This window comes from Miniopterus schreibersii (genome assembly GCF_964146895.1).
Source record: "Miniopterus schreibersii genome assembly, chromosome: 6".
Lineage (NCBI taxonomy): Eukaryota > Metazoa > Chordata > Mammalia > Chiroptera > Miniopteridae > Miniopterus > Miniopterus schreibersii.
The window spans coordinates 77637909-77663044 of record NC_138107.1 but is presented as its reverse complement, the minus strand read 5'-3'; the positions used below and the strand labels follow the sequence as shown (position 1 = coordinate 77663044).

The 25136-nt window shown below is 43.1% G+C and overlaps 1 protein-coding gene across 8 annotated transcripts in view; it reads right to left on the bottom strand.

Annotated features, from left to right (window-relative positions):
• The window catches only part of PHACTR2 (phosphatase and actin regulator 2), a gene marked incomplete at both ends in the record, with an annotated part of 197920 nt that overhangs the window by 54434 nt on the left and 118350 nt on the right, over positions 1 to 25136 (bottom strand). For all 8 annotated transcript variants that reach the window (XM_081141274.1, XM_081141278.1, XM_081141281.1 and 5 more), the window contains one exon: positions 11140 to 11307. In XM_081141274.1, coding sequence (XP_080997400.1) covers positions 11140 to 11307 — 168 coding nt within the window. The remainder of the gene's footprint in view (positions 1 to 11139; positions 11308 to 25136) is intronic.

Sequence of the window (25136 nt, the reverse complement as noted above, 5' to 3'; positions counted from 1 at the left end):
TCCTGACATGAGCTCTCTGACCCCGGCCAGAAGGAATTCTGTAGTACCTTTAAAAGTGTTTAAAAGTGGCACCACTCCAAAGGAAAATGAATTTAGGAAATTATCCACCCAAGTAAGGCGTATAAACAATCAGATCCTCTCTTAAAGCAATACAGGCTCACACGGTCCCATCCCAGTCAAAGCCCTTTTTGTTAAGAGATTGATGAGAACATTGTTCCTTTGCTCCATATTCCACTTAGGAATTAAATGTGGCAAACAAACAAAAAAAGAAACTCGAGTTCACAATTCTACATTTCAATACAGTGGGTGTGATTCTTTATTAAAAAAAAAAAAAAAAGGTCACTTAAAATCAGAAATCAGCAGAGTCTATAGCATCATGGCTCCTTTGAGAATATTTTCATAGACCACTCAGTGAAAATGCCCTGCTTCTCTGAGCCCACTTGCCCCAGGAGAACCTAACTCACCCGGGGCAGGGTGGAGGCCTGAGGTTCTAGTCAGCTCTCCAGCTCCACACATTTCAACCTAAAGCGCAGCGTGAATGACACACCCACCACCGTGTTTTCTAGAACATACAGGAAGCAAGGGAGTCTCCATTTGGAAATCAGACTCTATGGTTTATATTTATCTGTAGAAGGTGGGTCTTGATGGTGTGGCCGTTCATGGTGCAGTTGGCTATTTTAAACCAGTGATGGAAGGTTTTGATATTTATGAAACCACTAATTTCAATTATGACAAATATACAAAAAGTTAATACTCTGATCATTCTTTCCCATGAATGGGTTTTCCCCCTATGGTGGATAATAAATGCTCCATAAATAAAATAGTGGGCCATAATGATTCTTTCTATCCACCTGTGTGTGCAAAGATTGAACCAAGAAAAAAAATCCATTCTCCTGGGGCAAGAGACTGAGGAGGGTTTACCTCCTTCATACCTGACGCACAGAGAGGAGGTGTGTTTCAATGCCATCGTGTATACTTGGGAAAAGAATAAGAGAATTTAAGAATGTACGTATGATAAAATCATTATAGTTTATCTCTCTAGCCACAGAATTTCTAATGCTCATTTGGGCTGATTAGGCTCAGTAATAAAACACACAGGTATGAAAATGGTTGAACTGAACACAACGCCTATCTGCCTCCTTTTTGTGTCAATGATGCCTCCACATTGACCTTGAAAACACTGCTATATACAGGGCAGACAGTAAGTTACTTAAGTTCATTATCCATTCATGAGGGAATGGGCCACCACCCTGTCCATTATATTTGGTGAAATATTCATTTTGTCTATTTTGGCTTTTCAAGATTCCTTAAGGCTCTTAAGCAGCTCTCAATGATATGAACACAAAGGACAAATTAAAAATACATATTGTCTTTCCCTTACCCCCCAAAATTCCAGCATTTTTCAAATCAGAAACACTTGCGAAACACCCAGTATATGGGATGGGATAAGGCTCATCCAACGCCTTTCATTAATGCATTCATTCTACAAACTGAATGTTTAACATAAGCCAGGTACTATTTATTCTAGTTGCTTTGGGATTTTTATCAGAGAGGAAAACAAAAATCCCTGTTCTCAAGGAATTTATAATCTAGTAGGAAGGGGGACCAGATAATAAACAATAGACATAATTTATAACTGTTAGAAGGTAAAATGTACTATGGAAATTTAAAAAGGCAGAAAAAGAGGAACCAAGAGTGCCGGGGGCCCTACTTTATACCTGCCAGGATGGCAATAATAAAAAAGACAGATAATAACAAGTGTTGCCCAGAGTGTAGAGAAATCGGAACCCTCACACACTGTTGGTGGGAATGTAAAATTGTGCAGCTGCTTGGGAAAACCGCCTTGGCAATTCCCCAAAATGTTAAACACTGAGTTACCATGTGACTCAGCAATTCCATTTCTAGATATATAACCAAGAGAAGTAAAAACACGTGCCCACACAAAAACTTGCACGCAAATGTGCACAGCAGCATCCTTCATGATAGCCCGAAGTAGGAACGACCCAAATGTCCATCAACTGACGGACAGATAAATAAAGTGGGGCACATTCATACAACAGAATATTATTCACCAATAAATGAACTTAAGTACTGATGCAAGTTACATGAATGAACCTGGAAAATATGCCAAATGAGAGGGGCCAGTCACAAAAGACCACATATTTATTATATGAATTTATTTACAAGAAACAGAGAGAACAGGCAAACCTACAGAGAGAGAAAATAGAACCGGGGAAAGCGGGGAGTGATGGCTACTGGGATGGAGTTTCTTTTTAGGAAGATGGAAGTGTTCAAAGTTGATACTGGTAATGATTGCAGAGTTGTGATAACACTTAAAACCACTGAATTACACACATTAACCGGGTGAATTGTATGGTATATAAATTATATCTTAACAAAGCTGTTATAAAAAGAGTGCTGGGGAAGAGACAGGATGATCAGGTTACACCTAAAAATGGCACTAACCTACGGTGAAAACAGGGATGCACAGAGAAACACAGATGCCCCCAGACTCGGCCAAAGCGATGGGGCTTGATGCCAGGATGCTGAGTGCGGTTCCCGGGGAAGGGGCCTCGGGGGCCACGCTCACTGCCTCCGTAGCAGCTGCTGCAAAACAAATGCCGAACGCTATTTCTGCTTTTTGCCTTCCGAAAGGCCTAATGTAGGCCCTTTGTAAAAGTAAAGTGATGTAAAGCGAGTTACTCAAAAGCGGGGGTGCCTGCATGTGCATACAGTGAAATACTATGCAGAATGATAAAGGAAGGACACGCCTTCCTGTGCTTCTGCGGGAACGAACCTGAGGGCGTCATGCTAAGGGAAACCAAACAGTCATCGTAGGGCGACTGCCGTAGGACTCCACTTACATGAAGTGTCCTATACGGTCAAATCCATAGGCGCAGGAAGTAGAGTGGTGATCACCAGGGACCGGGGAGTTGTCTGTAAGATGAAGAAGTTCTGGAGACCTTCACTACAATGTAAATACGCTTCACACCACGATGCGGTACACTGACAGATGATTAAGACAGTAAATCTTAAGATAAGTGTGTTTTTACCACAACAGTTAAAAAACTCATGACAATATCAAGTGCTGACAAGAATGTACAGCAACAGGCACAGGAGTATCACCCGGCAGGAACGCAAAGCTCTGGGAAACAGTTTGGTGGGCGCTTACAAGGTTAAACATTTAATGTATGACTCAAAGATCACCCTCCTGCATCTTTCCCCCAGAGAAACGAAAACTTTTATTCACACAGAAACCTTTCCATGAGTGTTTATAGCCGCTCTCTTCCTAATTACCCCAAGCTGGAAACCACCCATACGTCCTTCAACAGGTGAATGGATAAACAAACGGGCACATCCCTGCCACAGAACCCGACCTAACAATCAACCTCAGACGTGCTACGCTGGGTCAAGGAAGCCAGTCTCCAACGATTTCATGCTGAAAGGTTCCAATTTTTATGACATTTTGAAACAACACGATATGAAGAACAAGGCAGTGGTTGCCAGAGGTGAGGAGAGGCGGTGGCGGGAGGAGGGGACGTAAGGTGTGGCTACAAAAATAGCACAAGGAGATCGGGGGAGTGACGGATCTGTGATATATGCTGGTTATAATGGCAGCTACACAAAACTTTACATGTATTAAAAAATTTATAAAACTGAACAGACACACAAAGAAAATAATACCAGAGTGATGAACAGCCCAGAAAATGACGTCTTTTGAGAAAGTCGTGATCACAAACGCAGCGACAGAGAGGGACCCGGTTGGTGGGTCCCTTGTGTCTCTGCCTCCCGCACCGGCCAACCGCAGCTGCTCCTCAGGAGACCTCAGGAGTCCACCACTGGAGCGGCCGGCAGGGATGCAGCCACCTCCCACAGGCCCAAACCTGGTTCCCGGGTTTGATTTTAACAAGGAAGCCCTAACGAAATGTTTATATTGCAGCTGAATCTCTTTCCCGGACGTCCGCTCCTCTTCGGTAGAACTGAATGGAGCGCAGTCGCGTGACTTGTCAGGAGCCCCAGGGGGACCGGCAACACGGGTGGGCAGAAGGAGGGTTACAGGTGTGGCTATGAGGACGTTTATTCTTGTATTATTATTTATCACTCATTGTATTACTGTTGTATTAACTTTACCCTACTTCTGCCCACCCCTGAAGATATTAGAATTAACCATCATGAGGTTCCTGAATGTGGGGCATTTTAATTGCTAAATTATTGGACCGAGAACAGTTTACAAGGGACTGCAGTCACAGTGCATTAACGTCACTGTTAGACAGAAGGAAATGCATGACTATTTAGCGTTTCTGGGAGTGCTCTTCTGTCCCTCCTCCTCTTTGCTGCAATGCTGTTGCCTTCCCGATAGAGTTTTCCTGACCACCGGATTTTAAACGGCAACTTCCATCCCACAGTCCCTATTTCTGGCTTTATTTTTTCTCTTCTTACTTTCTAATACACTGCCCAACTTACTGCGTTGGCTTTCTGTAAACCCCGCGGGCACAGAAGCTCCCTCGGCAGGGCGGCCTGTGCCCCGTGTCCTGCTGTCCCACTGTGGCAGTGCCTGGCGTGTGACACCCGAGCGTCGTCTGACACCCAGCGAGGCGCCCCACCGCCCCGGCCGCGTGCCTGTGGCTGCTTAGTACCTTCTCTCGCTACACACACTGGGAAAGGCAGAGATCCTCTGCTCTCCCTTCGATGTGGTGTGAGGCTGAGTGATACCTGAAAGTACTTCTGTCTTCTCAGGGGACACAGATAAATAAAGGCAAAATGACGTCGTTTATTAATGCAACCAGGCCAGTTCCTTAACAGATATCACCCTGGGCAAATCCTCTCACTTTGCCCTACTTTTTAGGTATAGAAAATCATCCCTAACACACCTCTGTGGTTACAGAGAATAGGATCTTTACTAAGACCAAACATATTTTTGTCCTTGCCAATCATTTTTCTATGTGTACACTGTGGAAATCAAGCCAGTCAAGAACCAGAATAATTCCCGAGACCAAATCCTTCTTACAGCAAAAACTAGTATTTGATGCAAACCAATGTATCAGATTGGTCTTTCAGTGAGCAGTCCTTACTGATCTGGCCATGAACTTAACTTCTAGACATGCAACAGAGTGTGACGGTCTCAAGTGCTGGCTGTGGTGCCAAATTGCTTGGGTTAAAATACTGCCTTTGCTTCCTACCCGGTGTGTTTTCTTGAGCAAGGGATTTGAATTTTCCTGTCTTGGTGTCTTCATGAGTAAAAGTGGAATAATACTAGCACTTAAACTTCCTAAGTTTTGATGATTAAATGAGTTAATGTGAATAAAGTTCTCGGAGCAGGACCTGGCACATAATAGCATTCAATAAACATTAGCCACTATTATTGAGATTAGGAAATGCTGAGTACCTTGGGTAAATTAAAGTTTTTACCAGATGGCTCTACAAGTTACTCTGATTCATAGAAAGCCGATAACGCGCAACAATGTTATAGAAAAATCTAGACTGGCATTTCTTCCCCATTTCTAACAAAACAAATAAAAGTCACAATTTTAATGAAGATAAGTTGCCTTGATTTTCTTTATTTAGGAGTATAACTTACTTTTAAAATAGGAGCAAAGATAAAAAAATTTCCTAGTTATTTTATTGGCTTCTTAATAGTTGTCTATGGTCGTAATTGTGAGTACAGATGTATTTGACTGGCATTTTAAATTATTCTCTTTCTCTTTCCATTATGATTTTTAAATCTTTAGTTTCTTTTATAAAGTCCTAAAGCAGCCAGTGCTCTATTTTTAGTTATAGTGGATAGTCAATAAATAAGCTATTCAAGGCATGTGCAAGTGTACACACCGGGTACAAATTATTATACAAAGCACCTGAAGTGGGGCAAAGGTGAGTGAGGTAGTCTCTGCCCTTAAATACTTTACATCGTAAATTAAAAGCAGACACAGAAACTGGAAAAGAAGTCAAAATATACGTCATAACAGTTGTACAAGCAAAGGAAGGGAGGTCCCTACCCAGCTGACGCAGAATCAAGGCCGCTATCTTCAGCTGGAAGAGACATGTTATGACCCTGGCGTAGGGCGCAGTCTTTCACCAGGTGTGGCTGGGGAGGAAGGCGCCCGGAGGAAGAGGGAAGACCATGAAGCGTGGCCCGGGGACAAGCAGGCTTAGGGCGCGCTCCGTGTGACTGGAGTCTAAGGCTGTGAGCGACAAAGACAGGAAAGGCAAGGCCAGTCTGGGTTACTCTGAGGAGAGCCGAGGAGCCCGGGGTTCATTTAGGAAACAATGTGGGGCCAGTCGCACTTTCTGAGTGAGATGTGACAGGCCCACGTTCCACCTGCAGAGATTCCCGGGTGCTGGTACCAGGGTGATCTGTAGGGAAAGGGCAGAGATGGGTGCTCTGTCTCCCTATTTCCCCAAATCCACAACCTCTGCTCTCTCTTCCCTCCCAGGTCGTGGGCTGTGCCATTCTAGCAGCAGGAGCCCCAGCATCTGAGGTTTGGGGTCTGAGGAAGCTACTTCCACAGACCCATCTGTGTTCCTCTTTGTACAGGGAGTTTCTGTCCCAAATCCTTTGGTAACTTCCTGTCCTAGTTACCAGCTCTATCCCTCAGTTCCTTAAAAAAAAAAAAAAGACGGAGGCCCTACTTAAATCCTTCTGTTTCCTTACACCCAGCCCCATGTGCCCACGAGTACCCCACTTAGGTAAAGCAGGCCCTGGCTGCCACGCGCTGCCTGGATTTCCCAATCTCACTCACCCGATGCTCTGTTATTCTACCCTACCTGGGGAACACGTGCCATTTGGGTGTGGGGTACCCCTGTTCTACTTGCCTGGCCTGAGACTTGGAAACGTGCTATCTTGCTTACCCTGGGGTTCCTGACAGCCGGTGCCATCCTGCACCTTCTGTCAGCCTCGCCAGCTAGTCAGGTTCCCTCGTGGGCTTCCTGCCAGAACCCAGCCTCGCCCTGCCTTCCCGGGCGCCCCACAGCTGCCACAGCCAGTGCAGCTAATACCTCGGACAGCAAAGGGGCCACCTGCAGCAACCACACCGGCGGTGATGAGGCCCAGGCAGCGGGGACTGAGAGGAAAGGCTGATGTTAGACACCACCTAACCAGGAGGAAATCAGTAAATGGTTCTTGGCACTAACCAAGTGTGAAGACAGTAACAGGCAGGGAAGAGCCAAAGAAATCCACGGTTCAAAGTCTGGATGCCAAACAAAGCCAGGTCTGCAAAGCAGGATAGCCGGGGCTGGCAAGGGACCTGCTTGGTTTGGGACACGTTTGTACACAGTGCCTTTCTACTCCTAGCCCCTCGCTCTCTGTGCTCTTTCGCAGCATCTACCAGCCCCTGACTCTGTAGAATGAAAGCTCCATGAGAGTAGGAACCCCGCTCGCGTATTCCCTGCAGAATACCTGGCTCCGGAGCAGGGCCTGGCATGTACCGTATTTTCAGTGTAGATGTATGCAGACCACATGAATGGATGTTGGTTACCATGCAGTCCTCAGGCGTTGCTGCCCATTAGGTGCTCGGGCAGAAGGGCCTGGGCCTTGGCTGGACCCTGAGTTTAAGAGATGTGGGTACTGAGAAGAGAGGGTGTGATGAGGAAGGACACGTTCAAAGAATGAGAAGTGCTAAGACATGTAGCCACCCCCCTTCAAAGATTCAGGGGAGATGAGAAGGGGGCGAGAGGGGGCAAAAGAGAGCAAGAAACGTCAAAGACAACTAAGACAATGACATCTCTCTGAAATGAAGGAAGAACTAATCAGCGACGGCAAATGGAGAGGCTGAGATGGGTGAAAATGAGACAGGAATACTAACTTCATGATTGGGGGGCCTGGAGTAGCCTCAGTGGGGTGCTGGGTGCTGGGGAGGCCGCAGTGGGAAGGGGAATGAGAGTGTGGAGAGAAAGTGGGAGCAGCGGGTACAGGGTGGGTTTTCAAGACACTTGGTCTCAATGGCAGCAGTCTACGCAGAAGTTAGAGGAACAAGTGTGTTTAGATGGAGGGTTTGTATTCTTAGCTTTGGGGAGATGAAAGCATATTTAAAGATCCAGAGGGAGGAGCCTTAGTCTACCTCCCATCCCTCAAAGGAAGAACAGGAAAAAATGATTACGTCGGGAAAAAAGTGTAGATGACATTTTGCATTCTAGAGACAGGGAAGGGATCAAACCTAGAGATTAGGTGGTGCCACGGCGGAGAAGGGCCCGCTCACTCAGGAAGAGAAAGGTAAAGGCAGGCACCTGGGGGTAGTATATGGAAAAGGGGGCGATTCTCAGCACCACATCCTGTTGACTGCCAATTAAAAAGTCCTCCAGCAGGAACCCAGACCAGGAAAAGTGGTATTAATCAACGCGTAGTGCACCACAGAAAGATTCATGGCCATGAGATTATAAAGCCAGGAGTTTAGGAGACGGAAAAACACAGAAGAGTTACTTTTCTTGGAAGGAATTCGTCTTCTTTCATATCCCAAGATACTGTGGCTGTTGCCTAAGGTGTACTTTATAGTTTGCCAGAGAGCACATGACCTTGGTCATATGCAGACAGCTAGTTTTCTCTGTTTCTGAGATAATTTAGAAGAAAACACCTTTCTCTTGGTTATGTCCAACCGCATCGATTTTCCTCTGGATGTGATGTCCTTCCTCAATGTGAAAAAACCCATGACCTACCATTTTGTGCTGCCCTTTATTTAAAAAATTTTTTTATTGATTTTTAGAGAGAGAGGAAGGGAGAGGGGGAGAGAGAGAAACATGGAACAAATGTTAGTGCGAAACATCAAGAGGCTGCTTCCTGCACGGCCCCTACCGGGGACTGAGCTGCAACCTGGGCAGGGGCCCTGACCAGGGATCCACCTGGCAACTTTCCGCGCACGGGATGAGCCCAACCAACGGAGCCACACTGGGCAGGGCTGTGCTGCCCTTTATTTTAGACCTTACTTATTCATTCCACAAAGCTCAGCGGGCATTTAAGCCTTAAAAGAAACATACATTTAGGGTGATGATACAATACTTTATAATTGGGACACCTGATAAACTCTTATAAAATGCAAGTAAAACATCAGTAATAATGCGGGTTTAAAAATAAATCGTGCAAGTAAATGTAAGAGGCAAATTTACAAAGAACTGTTAACACATCTACGTGGCTTGCTTTTATTCTGTCACAATTTTGATGGAAAACACACACACACCAATGAGGCATCGAGTAACTTGTTCGGGTTTTTAATGTAGTTTGGTAGTCTTTACGAACTGGGGATATAGTATCCACCACGAACTTCTTGGAGCTGAACTCATATAAAATCCTGTGTGAATCTGAAAAGGAGAAAGAATACAAAGATGGCCGGGCCATCCTCAGTAAATACGGGACAACATGAAATAACACTTGAGTGTTTAAAATCACTTTTCTTGACTATTCAGAGCAGGTGGAAATATGTTATAGCCCCCCTACTGTTAAAATGATTAAAAAGCGGTGACAAGGTAAGATGGAGAGGCATTTCTTTGCAGCTGTCTTTTCTGCTTTAGGGAGAGAGAAGTCAGCAGCCCAGGTTCAGCTAAAGAGCAAGAGAGGCAACTGAAGGGATGTCCATCCTCTCGTCTCGCCTCAGTATCTCCTTCCCGCTACTGCCCAGAGCCCTCCGCCCTCGTGGCAGCCGTGGCGACAGGAGGAGCCAGATCCTCCCACTGCTTAGGGCACCGCGAGAGGAGGCAGTTAAGGCGAGTGTGGTGCCTTCACATCTGAAGAGCAGGGGAGAAGAGGGTGCCCCCAGGGGCTGACTTGCTCAAGGTCACACGACACCTGGTGTGAAGGAAACTACTACAACCCAGAGGTCCTCACTCGGCACAGCACTCTGCCCACCACTTCTTACCGCCTCTTACCCCAAGAAGCCAATTAGGAATCAAAGAGGGTCCAATAACCAAGCTATCATTATTTCCCCCTAAACCAAGTTTCTCTTCTGTTTCTATCTTTTTATTAAGGAAATTTTCCAGTATCTACAAGTAGAGAAATGAGAATAATAGACCCCACATACCCATCGCTCAGCTTAAACCATAAGCAACTTGTGGCCAATCTTCTTTCATCTATACTCACTCCTTTCCCAGGATTATTTTGAAACAAATCCCAGGTAGAGTATCATAATTTCTTTTAACGTAGTAAGTACTCAAAGAAATTATAATAGCTACACATACAGCAGAGACCATTTTCTTTAGGAAACTTTGTGGTATTTTTTATCTTATTTCATAGCTCTAGAACTAAAGGCCAGCTCTCACCTCGGCGCAGACCAGTAAGACGTACTCTGTGACCCTGTACACACACTGACAATATTAGACTGTGGTGCAATGAAGAATTTTGATGAAGTGACTGTTTTGGACTATGAGCATGGAAAAAGCTGAACTTAACATTAAGATATATTAACAAAATACCACTGATATTGGACACTTGTTTAAGTTAGGCTTAATTCTGGCCTGAGATTTAAAGTGAGCTTCCTCCATGAGTCCATCCGAAAGGTACTAAAGGATATAATTCTTAAGGTTTAACACATCCACAAATTAAAATAACAATAAAAAACGTTCATACCAATGGGGTTATGACTCCCCTAGGAAGGAGACCAGTCCTAAAGACATGATGGAAATTTAAACTTAATAAATATAGCAATATTTTTCTTTTATATACAGTCATTCAAAGTTTGCCCACAGAACAAATACATTAAAAAAGTCATTAAAAATTTTTTTTAAGTTAACAGATAGGATTATACTACTGGAACTAAGTAGACAGATATATAATCGAGTCTGTGTTTGTGTGTGCGGGTGTGTGAGTGTGTGTGTATGTGTGAGTGTGAGTGTGTGTGTGTGTATGGATTCCATCATTGCAGCCACAATGTTGGCAAATAACATTTCCACTTTTAATTTTCCATTTTACCTGCCCCTCCCGACACACGAGTTTTTAGACGAACTTACAAGTATGTTTTTACAAGACTATCTCAGAAAGCCAACATGGTAAAAATAAGAAGGCAGATCAGGATTCCAAGTTGTCACACCCTTAAGTGAAATAATTTCATTTTAAATACAAATTAAGTTTTTTTCCAGAAAAAACTTGCACGCCCCACTTGTTTACCTGTTGACGAATTCAACAACTTATCTTCTCGTCTGACAAAGTTATGATTCTCATACCTGCTGAGGTTTCTCTGAATTTGTCACTGGTCTTCTTTTTCCTCCACTTCCAAGGCTTAAAGATTTTACCAATGGTGGAGAGCTTCCCTTTCCTCTTGAAGGGCGGCGTTTGGGAACCTGCCGCTGGGCCATCCGAGTTCGCTATAGAGGCTTTGTCCAGTCCGTCAACTGTAGGAAGAAAAGGAAGGTCAGAGGAAAGCTGTGCGCCGGTTTGAGACAACACCGTCGACTGCTTCTGGCACTAACAGCCCCATGCTCCCCTTACCTGGAATCTCAGATGCAGCTTATCTTGCCCGCTTCCCAGCTGGTACAACTCCCCTGGTATCAATCAGTGTAAGTGAATCAGAAATTACAGTCCCCTTAATGGTTTTGTGGAAACAGCCAAGAAGCAAGAGGCTTCCTTAATAGGTAGGGACAGACAAGTATGGGTCTCTGAAACAGCTGAATCCATGTGCAGCAATGACATCGATATTTTGTGCAGAAGCAGAGTATTCTAAGTATTTCTGAAATAGGATGTTTCCCCATAGGCCAGTTTGGCGTTCTCAGTAATGAATATTACAGCTATGGTTTCTCCTTCACACATTAAAATTTAGTGCCAAGAAGCTAAATTCTAACTTCCACAATGCTAAAACTCTCTTTTGCTTCTATTACAAAAAAGTTTTCAGCCTCGAATAAACGATAGCTATCACCACTGACAAGAAACGTGAGCAGAATGTGGGTACTGCGTGTGACAGAACATACCTTTATGTGCCTTGGTCACGTTATTAATGAGAAGGCACAAAACCTACGTCACCTCACACTATGTTCAAAGCAGATGGAAGACAGTGATGACTTAAATTACCCCAACTATCAAATTTTAATGACAAAAAACTGGAGGCAGCCCATATTGTATAAATACAGTGTTATTTCTGTGGGGAAATAGCACTTTGCAGTTAAAAAAAAAAAAATAGCCCTTGATACACATACAACAACATGAATGCATCTCAAAAACATTGTGCTGGAAAATAAACCGACATGCAAAAATGTGCATACTGTGTTGTTCTATTTATATGAAGTTCTAAAAGAGACAAAATAAATTTATCACCACCTCCCCGAAAAGAAACAACAAAAAAGAAGAAAGAAAGAACAGCAGAACAGTAATTGCTTCTTGGGAGTGAGGGGCAGTAAGAATTGAGAAGAGGCGTGAAGAACTTCTTAGGCTGATGGAAATGATCTCAATAAGGGATGGGTTATACAAAACCCATCAAATGGTAATTATGATTACTTTGACCTATGACTCTTACTACTACAATTATGTGCACTTTGCTTTATGTAAAATTTACCTTTAAAAAACCCGTTAAGTAGTGAAGTCCAATTACTAATATTATGCTGATGTGTTTAGGGGTGAAGTGTACTGATGTCCACTAAAAAGAGTAAATGAAGGGACAGATGGAATGGACAGATAAATACAGGGTGGGGAATCCTAGGCTTACAGTTGAGAGGACATGAAACACAGTCTCTTCTTGTGCCATTAATTAATTATTGTATCATTTTCCATATGAACAATTGTAAGCCTACATTTGCCCCACCCTGTAAACAATAAAGCAAAATATAGCAAAATGTTGTGTTGAATCTAGGTGGTGGATATGTGGCGGTTGACTGTAAAACTGTTTCATTTTCCAAACTTTCCTAACAAATATTGGGAAAAGGAAAACAAAAACGGAGCGGCAAGGGAGATGGAGCAGACTTATTATTTCTTCTTCCTCCTGCTAAATGCAGTTAAAAAACCCTGGGTGTTATATACGAAACCAACCTCAGAAGACGCAAGGTGAAAAAAAAGACCAGGCGGGACCTCAGGACCCAAGACAACACGGAGGTAAGAGCCCTGGGTTTTCTTTTTTGTCGCATATATACTAGGCTTGTAGTTGAAGGTCACCAACTTCGAAACGCCAATGGTCACAGGCCAAAAAGGCCTCAACAAAAGCCAAAGGGGTGGGAGAGGAACAGCCTGGCAACACAGAAAGCTTTTAAATTTTATTTACTTATTTATTTATTTTTATTTTTTTATATCTTTATTGATCTCAGAGAGAGGAAAGGAGAGGGAGAGAGAGAGAGAGAAACATCAATGATGAGAGAGAGTCATTGATCGAGCCCGCAACCCGGGCATGTGCCCTGACCGGGAATCGAACCCTGTTCGCCTGGATCCTAGGTCGATGCTCAACCACTGAGCCACACCCGGCCGGGCAGCTTTTAAACAGTAACTGCGCTCCTGCAGCCGATCACCACGGAACAAACGATGACCATCCGTGGCCACACGGGCTGAGTGGGGCGACTAGACTGCTACCCTCACGAACCTAAGGGGAGCCTGGACTTCCAACCAGGCCTGGCAGTAACGAGGTGTCTCTCTTTCTCCCTCCTCCCAATACCGGGGTGGTATCAAGCCACTGCCCACGGGGAACAAGACCATTCCCACCCACTGCGGTGTCAGTGGAGGCCACGTGGCGATCCGAAAATCTCACCATGCCCAACAATAACAAGGAGTTACCACCCCCCCCATTTCCACCAACAGGTGTCAACAGAGGAAGAGTGGGAAACCTGGAACTTTCCCTCCACCTGGCAGGCTTGTCCCTGGCCCTCACGTGAGGATTAAAAAAAAAAGAATGGTAAATCGCATTCTTCCCACTAGTGAAGCCTACCCTAATTTAAGGGAGACATGCAAGTTCTTCTGCGTATGGCTCCCAACCTGCTTTACCTGCTCATGTTGGCCATAGCGCAACAGGCGGAGAGAAAGGTACAATGAACTGATTTTGAAGCCAAGCCAGAGTAAAGAAGTGAAATCCTTATTTATTTCATGTACACTACTGTCCAGCTGCCTTCCTTAAACGAGAGGAAAACCCAGGGAGGAACTAAGTGTATGGCTTTTTTTTTCCACTGAGGCTTTATGCTGAAGGGCTCAATTTGAACAATTTAAATGTTGTGAAATATAAAAGGGCTATTACCAACATAGAAAGTTAAGTTTCCATCTCAAATTCACCTCTGTAGCTACAGACACATATCCTAGCTCTCATTTTCTCTCAACCCACATACCCAATTCTTCGGCTCTCCATAAAAATTCTGCTCTGCCCTGGCTGTGTGGCTCAGTTGGCTGGAGTGTCGTCCCACACACCAAAAGGCTGCGGGTTTGATCCCCGCCTGTGGCGCTCACGGGAGGGCAACCAATTGATGTTTCTTTCTCACACTGATGTCTCTCTCTCTTCCTCCCTCCCACTCTGTCTAAAATCAATAAAAACATATCCTCAGATGAGAATTAAAAAAAAATTCTGCTTTGGACCTGAACCATTTAAGAATCGTCTGTTTGTCTCCTGAGAACAAAAATAAACAAAAAAACACACAAATCGAGTAACGCCCTAGGTGACAGAGGGGAGACTGAGTGAGTTGATGAATGAAAAATGAAAGCCTTGATGCTAAATCCATTGCTGCGTAAGAATTCAGCCATTCTCTCTCTCTATTATGTGTTTGCAGTTCTACTCTGGGGACAGCCTGGGCCAGTGCCAATGACCACAGCGACACTCACACACACAGTTTCCTGACTGAGTGAATCCACCTGTAATTGCATAATTGTTGGGCTATTATAGTAAACCACACTTGCAATTAGAAACCACGTGCTGGCACAGTTGGCCAAACTGCCATTGTACTTCTCTTACACCATGACCACAAAGGGGACTGTCACCTGCTTTTGAGTAGTATAAACAGAACGTCAACTCTCTTCTTTCCTCCAAACACCTAAGATACCGCCAGTGCCATTGATATTTCCATAATCTTTCTTTTAGACCAATTTATCAGTAAAATTAGTTTGAAACTTCCTAAAAAATTTTCACAAGTCTAGTGAATTTTGTATTTACATACAGACAAGAACAAATTGCCAGGTTAATCCCAGATGAAAGACTAAATTCCGCGAGGGCTTTAAATGTTAATTTTTATCCACTTTTATGTTATCAAGGGTGATCTGCCATTCATCAGAACTTTCCTTTTCCCACCTGAGATCAACACTTTAAAATATTTTAAATGTTACTTAAATATTCAAATGTTTTTAAATATTTCAATATCTTGCATACAGTCATCAGTTGTTCAAATGCAGTAATTTTAAATGACACAAGGCTCAGTCTATTTTCTCATGGAAATAAGCTCACACCAAACAGGACTTCTCCACACCACCAACTGCTAACAATTCAGAGAGTATGTGCAGGTTTTATTTTTCATTTAAACAGAAATTTATCGCTTAAGCAGTCCCAGTGCAAATGTGACCAGAGAAGCCAAATATCAAGAGGTTAGAGAATTAGCATATAAGATAAATTATAGGTTTGAAGAGTTTTCCCTCTGAGATCTGAGGGCTGACAAGGATTCTTAGAAATATCAAATCAAATACAAGAGTTTGTAGTATTTTTTATATTTTGTAGTTATGTGACATTTTAGATATTTATTTTAGATTTTTCTCAACATAATTATTTCAGTCTCTGAGGAAGTGAGACAAATGTGGCAGAGTATTTCAACTCACAAATTTTATAGGTAAAAGATCATTTAGAAAAAAAAAACCCTCAATAAAACAACTCCTGGTATTGATTCTATATAAACTGACAGCCACTCTGTGCAAAAGTAGACAGCAAAGATGGTCTCAACATTCCTCTAAATATCCTTAAATATCTAAAGGTTAATGAGAATATATTTTTTGAAGCCCAATAGGGACGAAAACAGAGAAATCAGATGTGGTTTAAAAAATGCTCTGACAATACTCTGCTGTACTAAGTCTATGCTTACAATAGTACTCATGGTGATTTTACTGTACCAAAGAAAAATATTCCTCTTAAAAGGGCATAGTACAAAAATACCTGACATTTAAAAAATCAAAAACTTAAAGGAAGGCAGCAAAAACAACAATAAGCAAACCAACCTTTATTTCCTTAAAATATTGTTTCTAGGCTATTTGTGCCTTCGTAATTTATTATGCTTACATAATATTATCACTGCATTTTAAATTTGTATTCAAGTTTTTGTTTCCATTATAGTTCTGCCACTTGTCCCTTTAGAGGCCATGGAACACATGGCAAAGTAGCATGAAAGCAGTACTTAGGGAAGATATAACTTGATTTCCTACACTTACGTGAGTCTTTTTTCCAAACTGACACGATGACTTAGGAAATGTGTTGTCACACACAGGGGCATATGTACAATTTCTGGGCACAAAAGGCCAGAGTGAACCGATTCTATGGACAAGGCCAGAGTGAACCGATTCTATGGACAAGGCCAGAGTGAACCGATTCTATGGACAAGGCCAGAGTGAACCGATTCTATGGACAAGGCCAGAGTGAACCGATTCTATGGACAAGGCCAGAGTGAACCGATTCTATGGACAAGGCCAGAGTGAACCGATTCTATGGACAAGGCCAGAGTGAACTGATTCTATGAGCCATCACAGATGAGATGATTTCTAAGGAACTCAGGTGGGTATCCTTGTCTTGAGTTGCCCGAAGGGGATCCTTACATTCTTGCTAATGAGTGTCTACAGTGGGTTGGATCAAATCTCTTCCTTTTGGAAGGTAAGATGAATGACTATGGAACCTTATAGTTTCTTTCAAATGACAGAAGAACAGAAATTGGCAAACTTGAGGCCATGTCCTCCAAGGAGATTAAAATTCCTTCATTTAACTCTATTATAGCAATATTTTTCCATATTCCATTCTTTTCCTTTATATTTAATTTCTTGTTTACATTCTGCTCTTTTTTACTCTTGCCAGATTTAAAAAAGACAATGGCTAAATAATTTAAAAAATGTTGTTAGCCATGACTTTCACCTTAATGCTGATTATTTTTTAAAGGAACTATCAGCTGACGAAAAGCAATTTTCTTCTGCGCCAACTAAGGTCATTTCTAATTCTAAAATTCTATCATTCTCAGATTTTTCAGTAGTGGTAGATCCATTTATACATAGAAAGTTGAAAAATTCTCTAACTGCTTTTATTGGAGAGTGTTATTAGAACCGAAGACGAGCGCTCAGTATACTCACAGGGGTATCATTGCTTCTAGGTCCTCTAAACGAACAGCTAGGAAATACATGTGTGTCCTGAGCCAAAGGTACACATTATCTCTCTGTCTGTCTGTCTATCGACCTACCTATCTCTTTGTTTATCTGGCCAAACAAAAGTTCAGTGTGATGTCTCCAACTCTAATCCAGTACCACGTGGCTCCCTCTGGCTCCCTGGCCCTTGCTTATCTGTAACCTTTCTTTCCAAGAGTGAGAAACCTGGCTCCCAACATTCGCTGTCCATTTGTTCATCCCAGTATATATGTAGAGCAGTGTCAGAATTGCTAACTCATACCCCCATGTAATGACACATGTTCAAAGACAAGACTTTATAAGTTTGTTTTTGCCTTTTTCCAGAAATATGTCTGTCTGTCTGTATGAGCACAGCACTGTGATGAGAACATCTTTCTTGGCATTACTTTAAAAGGTCGGCCACCTTTGGTTTGTTCACTTTCAGGCCATTCCCTTCTTGATTTTCACCAGAAAGCCTACTCATCTTTGTGGCCCCAGTTCAAGTCTCCCTCTCCCTGTGAAATGTTCCTGAGACCCCCACTCAGAGTTACTGCTCTCTCCTGGGCAGCTCTGCTTTTGCCCTTGTTCCAGCGCCTCCCCCCTTGGCTGGCATCACTGGCCACGATCATGTCTGCTTCCCCCTCATGCTGTGAGCTCCGTAAGGGCAAGAATCCTGTCTGTAGTCTCCCTGGACCTTACAGGGTGAGTCAGAGCACCAAGTTAAAGCAGTGGGTAAGGGGCCCATCTCTGGAGGCAGACAGACCTGACTTCTGGTCCAGGCTCTGCCCGCTACTTGGCATGTCACTTGAGGAAGATATTTATTCTTTACTCAGTTCTATAATTTGACCAATAAATATTTACTTACTCTTTCTCTATATGAACACACACACACACACACACACACACACCATCCATATCAAGGTCTAGTTCATTTCCAGGCCCAGAAGCTTCCTTGTGCTTCGTCCCAATCAATACCCACCCTCTCCCATCCATACCCCCAAATAACCACTGTTACAACTTCCATCACCACTGATTTGTTTTATGCGCTCTTGAACTTCGACTTAGTGTAATCATACAGCAATTCTTTTGTGTCAGTCTTCTCTCACTGAACATCATGTATGTGGATTCATCTAAATACATGTGCATTTCAAAGAGAAGCTACTGAGTTACAAAATGAGAAACACGCTATTTTAACAAGACCTCAGACGACAGAGTACTTGAAAACGGTGAGCTTTACAGACAGCTCCTTTTTAGAGAGGCTATCATTAGCACTTTGTTTACCTGGAAAATGTAAATAATATCTCCTTTCCCTTAGTAGCTTCTGGGAGAGCTAATCTATCTTTCTACCATCTTTTGAGGTTGCCCTGAAGCCGTGCTAAATTAGAAGACTAAATGTGGGGAATTGTCTTTTCTGTAATAATGACAGTTTTCTATTCATTCTTACTCTGCATAATAGAGCAGGCAGTCATTCTGAGAAATGCAATCCACAAAAACATCGAATACATTATCATTTATAAGAAAAACGATCATGTTGAATAGTCTACATTACTATATATATATATGCCCTATATATGAGGAGACTAAAGCCTAAGAAGGCCATGTGGCTTCCCAAATCATTAACTTGTGGCAGAGATAGTCTAGGTCACCTGATTTTGATCAAGGCTTTTTCCCCACTCTCCAAGGCTATCCTCATTGGAATGTGATAGCTGAACGCATGGAGAACCAGCAGCACCTCCCAGTCACTCTGAAAGAGCAGTAAGGCTGTAGAACAAAACTGTGCAAAGAAGACATTGTACAATCAGGAGAGGCAATAAATGTCAGCTAATGTTCTGGGTTTTGACCATCCAATTGGTATGGTTAATTGGTAGCCAAGAAGAAAGCTGAGTCCCAGACCCAACTCTGCTACTTAACTATCCCTGTCACCTTGAGCAAGGACCCCAATATTTCATTGCTGAAATTAGGAGGGTAGGTTCAATGATCTCTAGGCTTCTTTGCAGCTTTAAAAATTCTATGATTCTCACACTGCTTGGTGCTGATTATATCAACCTCAGGTCTCCTTCAGACCTCTCCCAAGTGCTTCATGAATACTACCTCATTAATGGTCACCACAACCCTATGAAGTAGGTGCTATTAGTATTTCCATTTTATAAATGAGGAAGCTGAAGCCCAGAGAAACCAAGCAATTTGCCAAAGTCATGGACGGTAAATGGGATTTAAACTCAACCGTTTGCTTCCAGAGTGTCCTTTGTACAAAATGGGTCACAGGGTCGTGGGTGGGAATAGGATCTATTTTAAGAAAAGGCAAGACATAAACCCTAATGAGTAATAACTTAATTCTACCCCCAACCACTTCCTTGGACTAATCCAAGAGCTGGGGCAGGTACTGCTTTGCTCTCTGAAGCCATGCCAGTGTCATCACAGTCAAGTTCACGGTGGATTCAGGCAGAGTGCACGCCTCACTTATATTGACTATAGTTGTTTGGATTGCACAGAATCCTTATTTACCGTAGTATTAATTTTAGAAACTTGATACCATCAGTTTTTTAACTTGTTTTTCTAACGGAGGCATCCATTATTTTTAAACTCCCAAAGGGAAAAGCAACTAAAGACTTCCATGTGTCCGCAAGCCCTCACAGAGAATTTCGGAGTTTCAACTTGTGCTGATCGGCCTCAGAATGAGAGTGTTTGTGCAGCTGTGTGACATCTTGATGCACCGACATGAACAACACGCCCCAGACTTGCTGCAGGATATTGAAAAGAGTAAATAATGCCACTCGGATTTGGGGTTTACAGGAACTCTGACTGAGTGGGAGTCACTTTGCAAATGGAAAATCAATTTTAATGTAAACCAAAGCATCTTCAGTTTTGAATATCACTGTTACTACTACAAGCAAAGGGCTCTATGAACAGACAGGATGGCTGTGCTCAAGAGTAGCAAGAAGTCTGCTACAGAGACAAAAACGAGGAAGGAGCCACTTTCTACCTTCCTTCCCTTCCCCAGCCCTCGACCACGCCAAGAGCCCAAGGTGGGGGCCAGGTCTGGGAGTGTGGAGGGTGCACTGTGTTTGTGAAAAGGAAGAAAAAGTTGATACATCTCCAGTGGACAAACTACCAAGTGGGAGAGAATTCTACCTTCGCTGTTAGGACAATGACCACTGGGTTTACGCTGCCCGCGCACATGGGGATGGAATTTTCGGGGAGAAGCTGGCAGACCTTATATAGAAATTGTAAAATAGAATCGAATGCAATTTCATGTCTTTTAAGAAAGCAGCTAAATATTGCCTCAGACAAAATTATTAAAAATTTCTCATAGAGGATGAACGTAACAGAAGTAGTATTAAAATGACACATGAAATCTGGACCAATATCTTCAGGTCAATAGGCTGATGGATAAATAAGAGCCCTCAGAATCTACATATAATGTGACTAACCCTGTCATTTTTTTTTTTTTTAATATGTCTTTATTGATTTCAGAGAGAGGGAGAGAGAGATAGAAACATCCATGATGAGAGTCATTGATTTGCTGCCTCCTACATGCCCCCTACTGGGGATAGAGCCCACAACCCGGGCATGTGCCCTGACTAGTAATTGAACCTCGATCTCCTGGATCATAGGTTGATGCTCAACCGCTGAGCCATGCCAGCCAGGCAACCCCAGTCTTTATTCCAACAGCTCCCTAGAAGTCACACCAAGTTCCCAACGCTGGTATCTGTGAAGAGACTGGTGGCCACATGTAGAATTCTGGACTCTCTTCCCAAGACAGAAATGAAACTTACAGGCTTATCCAATGGAAGGCAGGGCACTGGGAGAAGAATTTATGTCAATTAGTCATAAAGAGTCTCCAGGGCACCCAGATTGATTTCCTTGTCCTTCAGTTAAGGGGCGACTGTGACAGTCCAGGCATCTGAAGTTGGACTGGAGCAGTGAAAATGCATTGGAAATGGCGAATCGACTCAAGGGACACTGAGGGAGAAGTGAAGAAAGATAAACTACCTAGAGGAGTCACAGAGAAGTCCACGGCCTGAACCTTTCTGAGGATGTGATAGGATGTCAAGACGAGAAGATGGCATGGAGAAAAGATCTATGGCTTGTGTAGGCACCACGAACCCCAGGTGTTGGCAGGACATTCAGGGGAAGCTGTTCAGCAGACAGTCAGAAATACATGACTGGCACACCAGCAGCAGCTGAGGACCAGAGGTAAACTCTTACATTTGGGGGGGGCAGCAGACATCCCACAATAAAGAACCTTTGATTTCTTTTATACTCAGAATCACCAAATACAAGGAAGTGTTTCGTTTATTTGTTTTAAATTCAAAAGTGTGGGGATACTGAAGCAGGTTTATGGGCGGAGGGGAAAGAGCCCGGTGGGAGGAGAGAGTGAAGATGCAGGAGAGAGCAGACTAGCACGTGGGCCTGAGTTTCGCAGGATAATGCCAGGACCTGGACATCTGGTGATCAGAGGAACGACCGGGAAGTCAGGAGATGGGGACAGCAGCAGAGAGAGGTGAACAGAAACTCAGCAGGATGGCTCGTCCTTTAAATGAGAAAACACCCCATAATGGAAGCAAAGTGGGCAGGGCTGGATCGAATGTCAATGGTGAGATAGGAAGGGGAACAGCGCCTCCAATACAGACAGTTACCAGGGAACCACCGAGGAAAGGTGGGGTTCAGACAACATGAGAAAGGGGAGCAAGGAGAAGTCCAAAAAAGGTGAGGAAGCAGGAAAATCTGCTTACTGTGAAATGCAGTCATTCACTTATAATTACTTTATTGAGCAACTATTATAAACAAGGCAGTGCCGGGGGCGAGAATACTGGGCAAACCAGGACTGGACCTCTGCCCCGAGGCGGCTTACAGTCCACGGGGAGGCTGATGTCACCATTCAAGCGCCCATGCACCCCAGTGTAGAAGCAGGGCCTGTCAGGGAGCCAGCGCACCTGGGTGACGGGACGTGCTCACGCGGTGCCAGGAGAGCATGAGTTCTAGTGACAGGCATGGCATAAAACAGTCGCAAAGTTCTGAGGTCGAGTTCAGGGTAAAACTGTTGAGGGTTAGAGACGGTTTAGTCTACTTTCCTAATGTTGCCTAAAAGGTGAAAATAACCTGTCCAAATTAAGCAGGCAACCATTTAAAAATCACTGAAAAGCAAAGGATTAACATTCCTTCGTTTACACACTTGAAGGGGAGGGGAGGGGGAGAGAGAGAGAGAGAGACAGAGAGAGGGGGAAAGAGAGAGAGAGAGAGAGAGAGAGAAACAATTCCATTAGTTGCTTTCTTCAAAAATAATTTTATAGTAATGATGCCTTCAGGGTTGCTTTTGATTTTTCCCTCCGATACAGTCACTGAGGAGATCCCACTTACAAGATGTTCTATTTTGGTTTCGTTCCTTCCAATAACATGTGTGCGAAGCGAGCATTCCAGAGAACGAGCTGTACCAGCAGGACTTGGGTAGGACACCGCACGCAAAGCCTCAGAATCCAATTAGGCCACCAGCGGGCCAACCAGCCTCTTCCAAAATTCTTCTCCGATATAATTTTTATGAAGATTTTCAGTGCTGGCCTGAAGGAATGCTGAATGCAGACTAGAATGAAGGGGGGAAAGCCTGTAGCTGAACTTCAGAAGTACCTAGCTGCGGTGCACCAACTTTCCAGAAGCCATAAAAATAATTGTTAGTGAGTAGGGGGAAAAATTGCCTCTTCGAGGAGCAAGTATGAGAAGGAAAATAATAGTCCTCTCTACCTCCCTACTAGACCAGGAGTCCCGTGAGGGCAGGGACCAAAAGGGTTTGGTTCCCGGTGGGTGGTGCCCCCACCCTGTACCTAGGCCACAGAAGGTACTTAATAAATATTTACAAAATGAGTAACTAAATCATGGACAAATGTTTGCCAATAATGTGCGAGGCCTGGCCTAACTAGGCTGTGATTTATTTTAGCTTCAGATTTTTCACACAGAGGAAACTGTTTCCAACAGTGCCTTCCTGTAGAATTCCAAATATTTTGAAAGATAATACAACAAACACTGAAGTTTGAAACAGAGAAAATATCAAAGCCAGCAGGAAGGATGATTAACACTCCTAAGAATGGGCCAGGCGTTTTGGCCAAATTTTCCAGGGGAATGAAGGCCTAAATGCTGTTTATTGTGTAATTTAAAGACGAATCACTGGGAAACAGTTGGAATAACTTATCTGTGAAATAAGCTTTTAAAAACTTTCTATTTTCACACGGCGATGAATGGGGAAAATTAATTTTTTCAAGAGCTGCCTGTCCACACACACACACTGACATTTCCTTCTCTAAACATTTCAAAATGTTCGGCATCTCAGATTTTTCGTCAGTCTTCACCTTGTTCTGCTAACTGGGGAAGTCAGAAAGGTAATTTAGTTTCGTTGTGGAAAAAACTGAGAAAGGCAAATTATCTAACTAAACTGGAACTTAATCCAAGTTGCTTTTATTGTCTCCCCCATTCTTTTCAGGCATTCCACACGAGAATTTGCATCTCTCAGAAAACGAGGGAACCACATGGGAAACTATAACCACATTTTTAACCTGAAATCAAATTCTTTCGGAACATAACATTATTGTGGATGTTTAGCTCTATATCAGTACCTTGGACCTTTGATTCCCTAAACACATCGGAAACTGGTAGGATGATCAGGCCTTCGCACAGCAGCCTGGTGCTGTGGTGGCAAATATCTCACTATGTAACGTAACCTGCTCAGTTACTAGGAGTTATTAAGACTGGCAACCGGCAGCAAGTTTCTGTTCCAGTCTAAATAGAAAACACCACCTCTCCTATCTCAGCTTTCAAGCGGGAATCGAATATCTTCTGTCATACCAGTTATCGTAAGGGAAGCTAACACAGATGCAATGATGACGGATGCTTACTTTATACGTTGCTCTACATTAAAACTTCCAGAGAAGAAAATGTTTTGTTTTAGTTCTTTAGTTTATGTGACACCCTGGGAACACTCTATGCATACTAAAGGGAAAAAAAAAAAAGAATTAGTCATTTTAAGGATAAACACAGACCTGTCTGTACTACAGAGGAAAAACATGGGCTCTGGGGCTAGAAAGACTGTAATTGAATAATCTCTTCCTCTATATCCTAGCTGGTAACCTTGGGCAAGTCATTCAACCTTTCAGAGTCACTTCTTCATCCACAGAATGGGAGAATACAGTCCACCATTTGGGTTGCTGCTAAGGTTAGCGGAGATAACACAGGGAAAGGGCCATACCTCAGCAACATTCAAGAAAACTCAACTCCTTCCACTACTTCTGCTCCTCCTGCCCACCCGAGCAAGTGAAAAGGGTGTCATTAAAAGGTTTTGAGGGGGATAAATGATAGAAGTAGATTATTTATAATCTGAAGCAACTGGGGCAGTAAGTTTTTTTTCTTAAAGATATTTTCCTAGAGGTCTCTGGGGGAGGAAAACGCCCCCTCCCTCACCCCCCAAATAGACTCCTGCACAGAGCCACCTGCATTCTCCTTTGGTCTCAAGACAATTGCTGGTAGCTGCTGACACCCACTAGCACTCAAGGGAAATCATCATTATCCTGCCTCAGAAATGCCCTGGACTAAGGAAAGAAACAAAGCAAGAACTGAATTTGACTCTATTTTCTACCAGCTGGGAAGTTGCAGAATTTCTTTTTATACTTTACCTGCAAAAAATTAAAAAGTAAAAAAAACACACCACCCCACTATTTTATTCAAAAGACTGGTTGCTTACTTGGTCAATACATTTAGTGAATCATGTTGAAAATACAGTTATGGAACTTTCAACATTTAGTTGGGCTAATAAGTTGTTGTTTTTGTTTTGTTTTGTTTTTTGAAACTCCTGAACTATATAAACTGTCATGCTAAAGCTGACAAACACAGGAAGTTGCATTTACTCCTGTTTCCAAATACACCTAATGTCAAAATCTAAAGA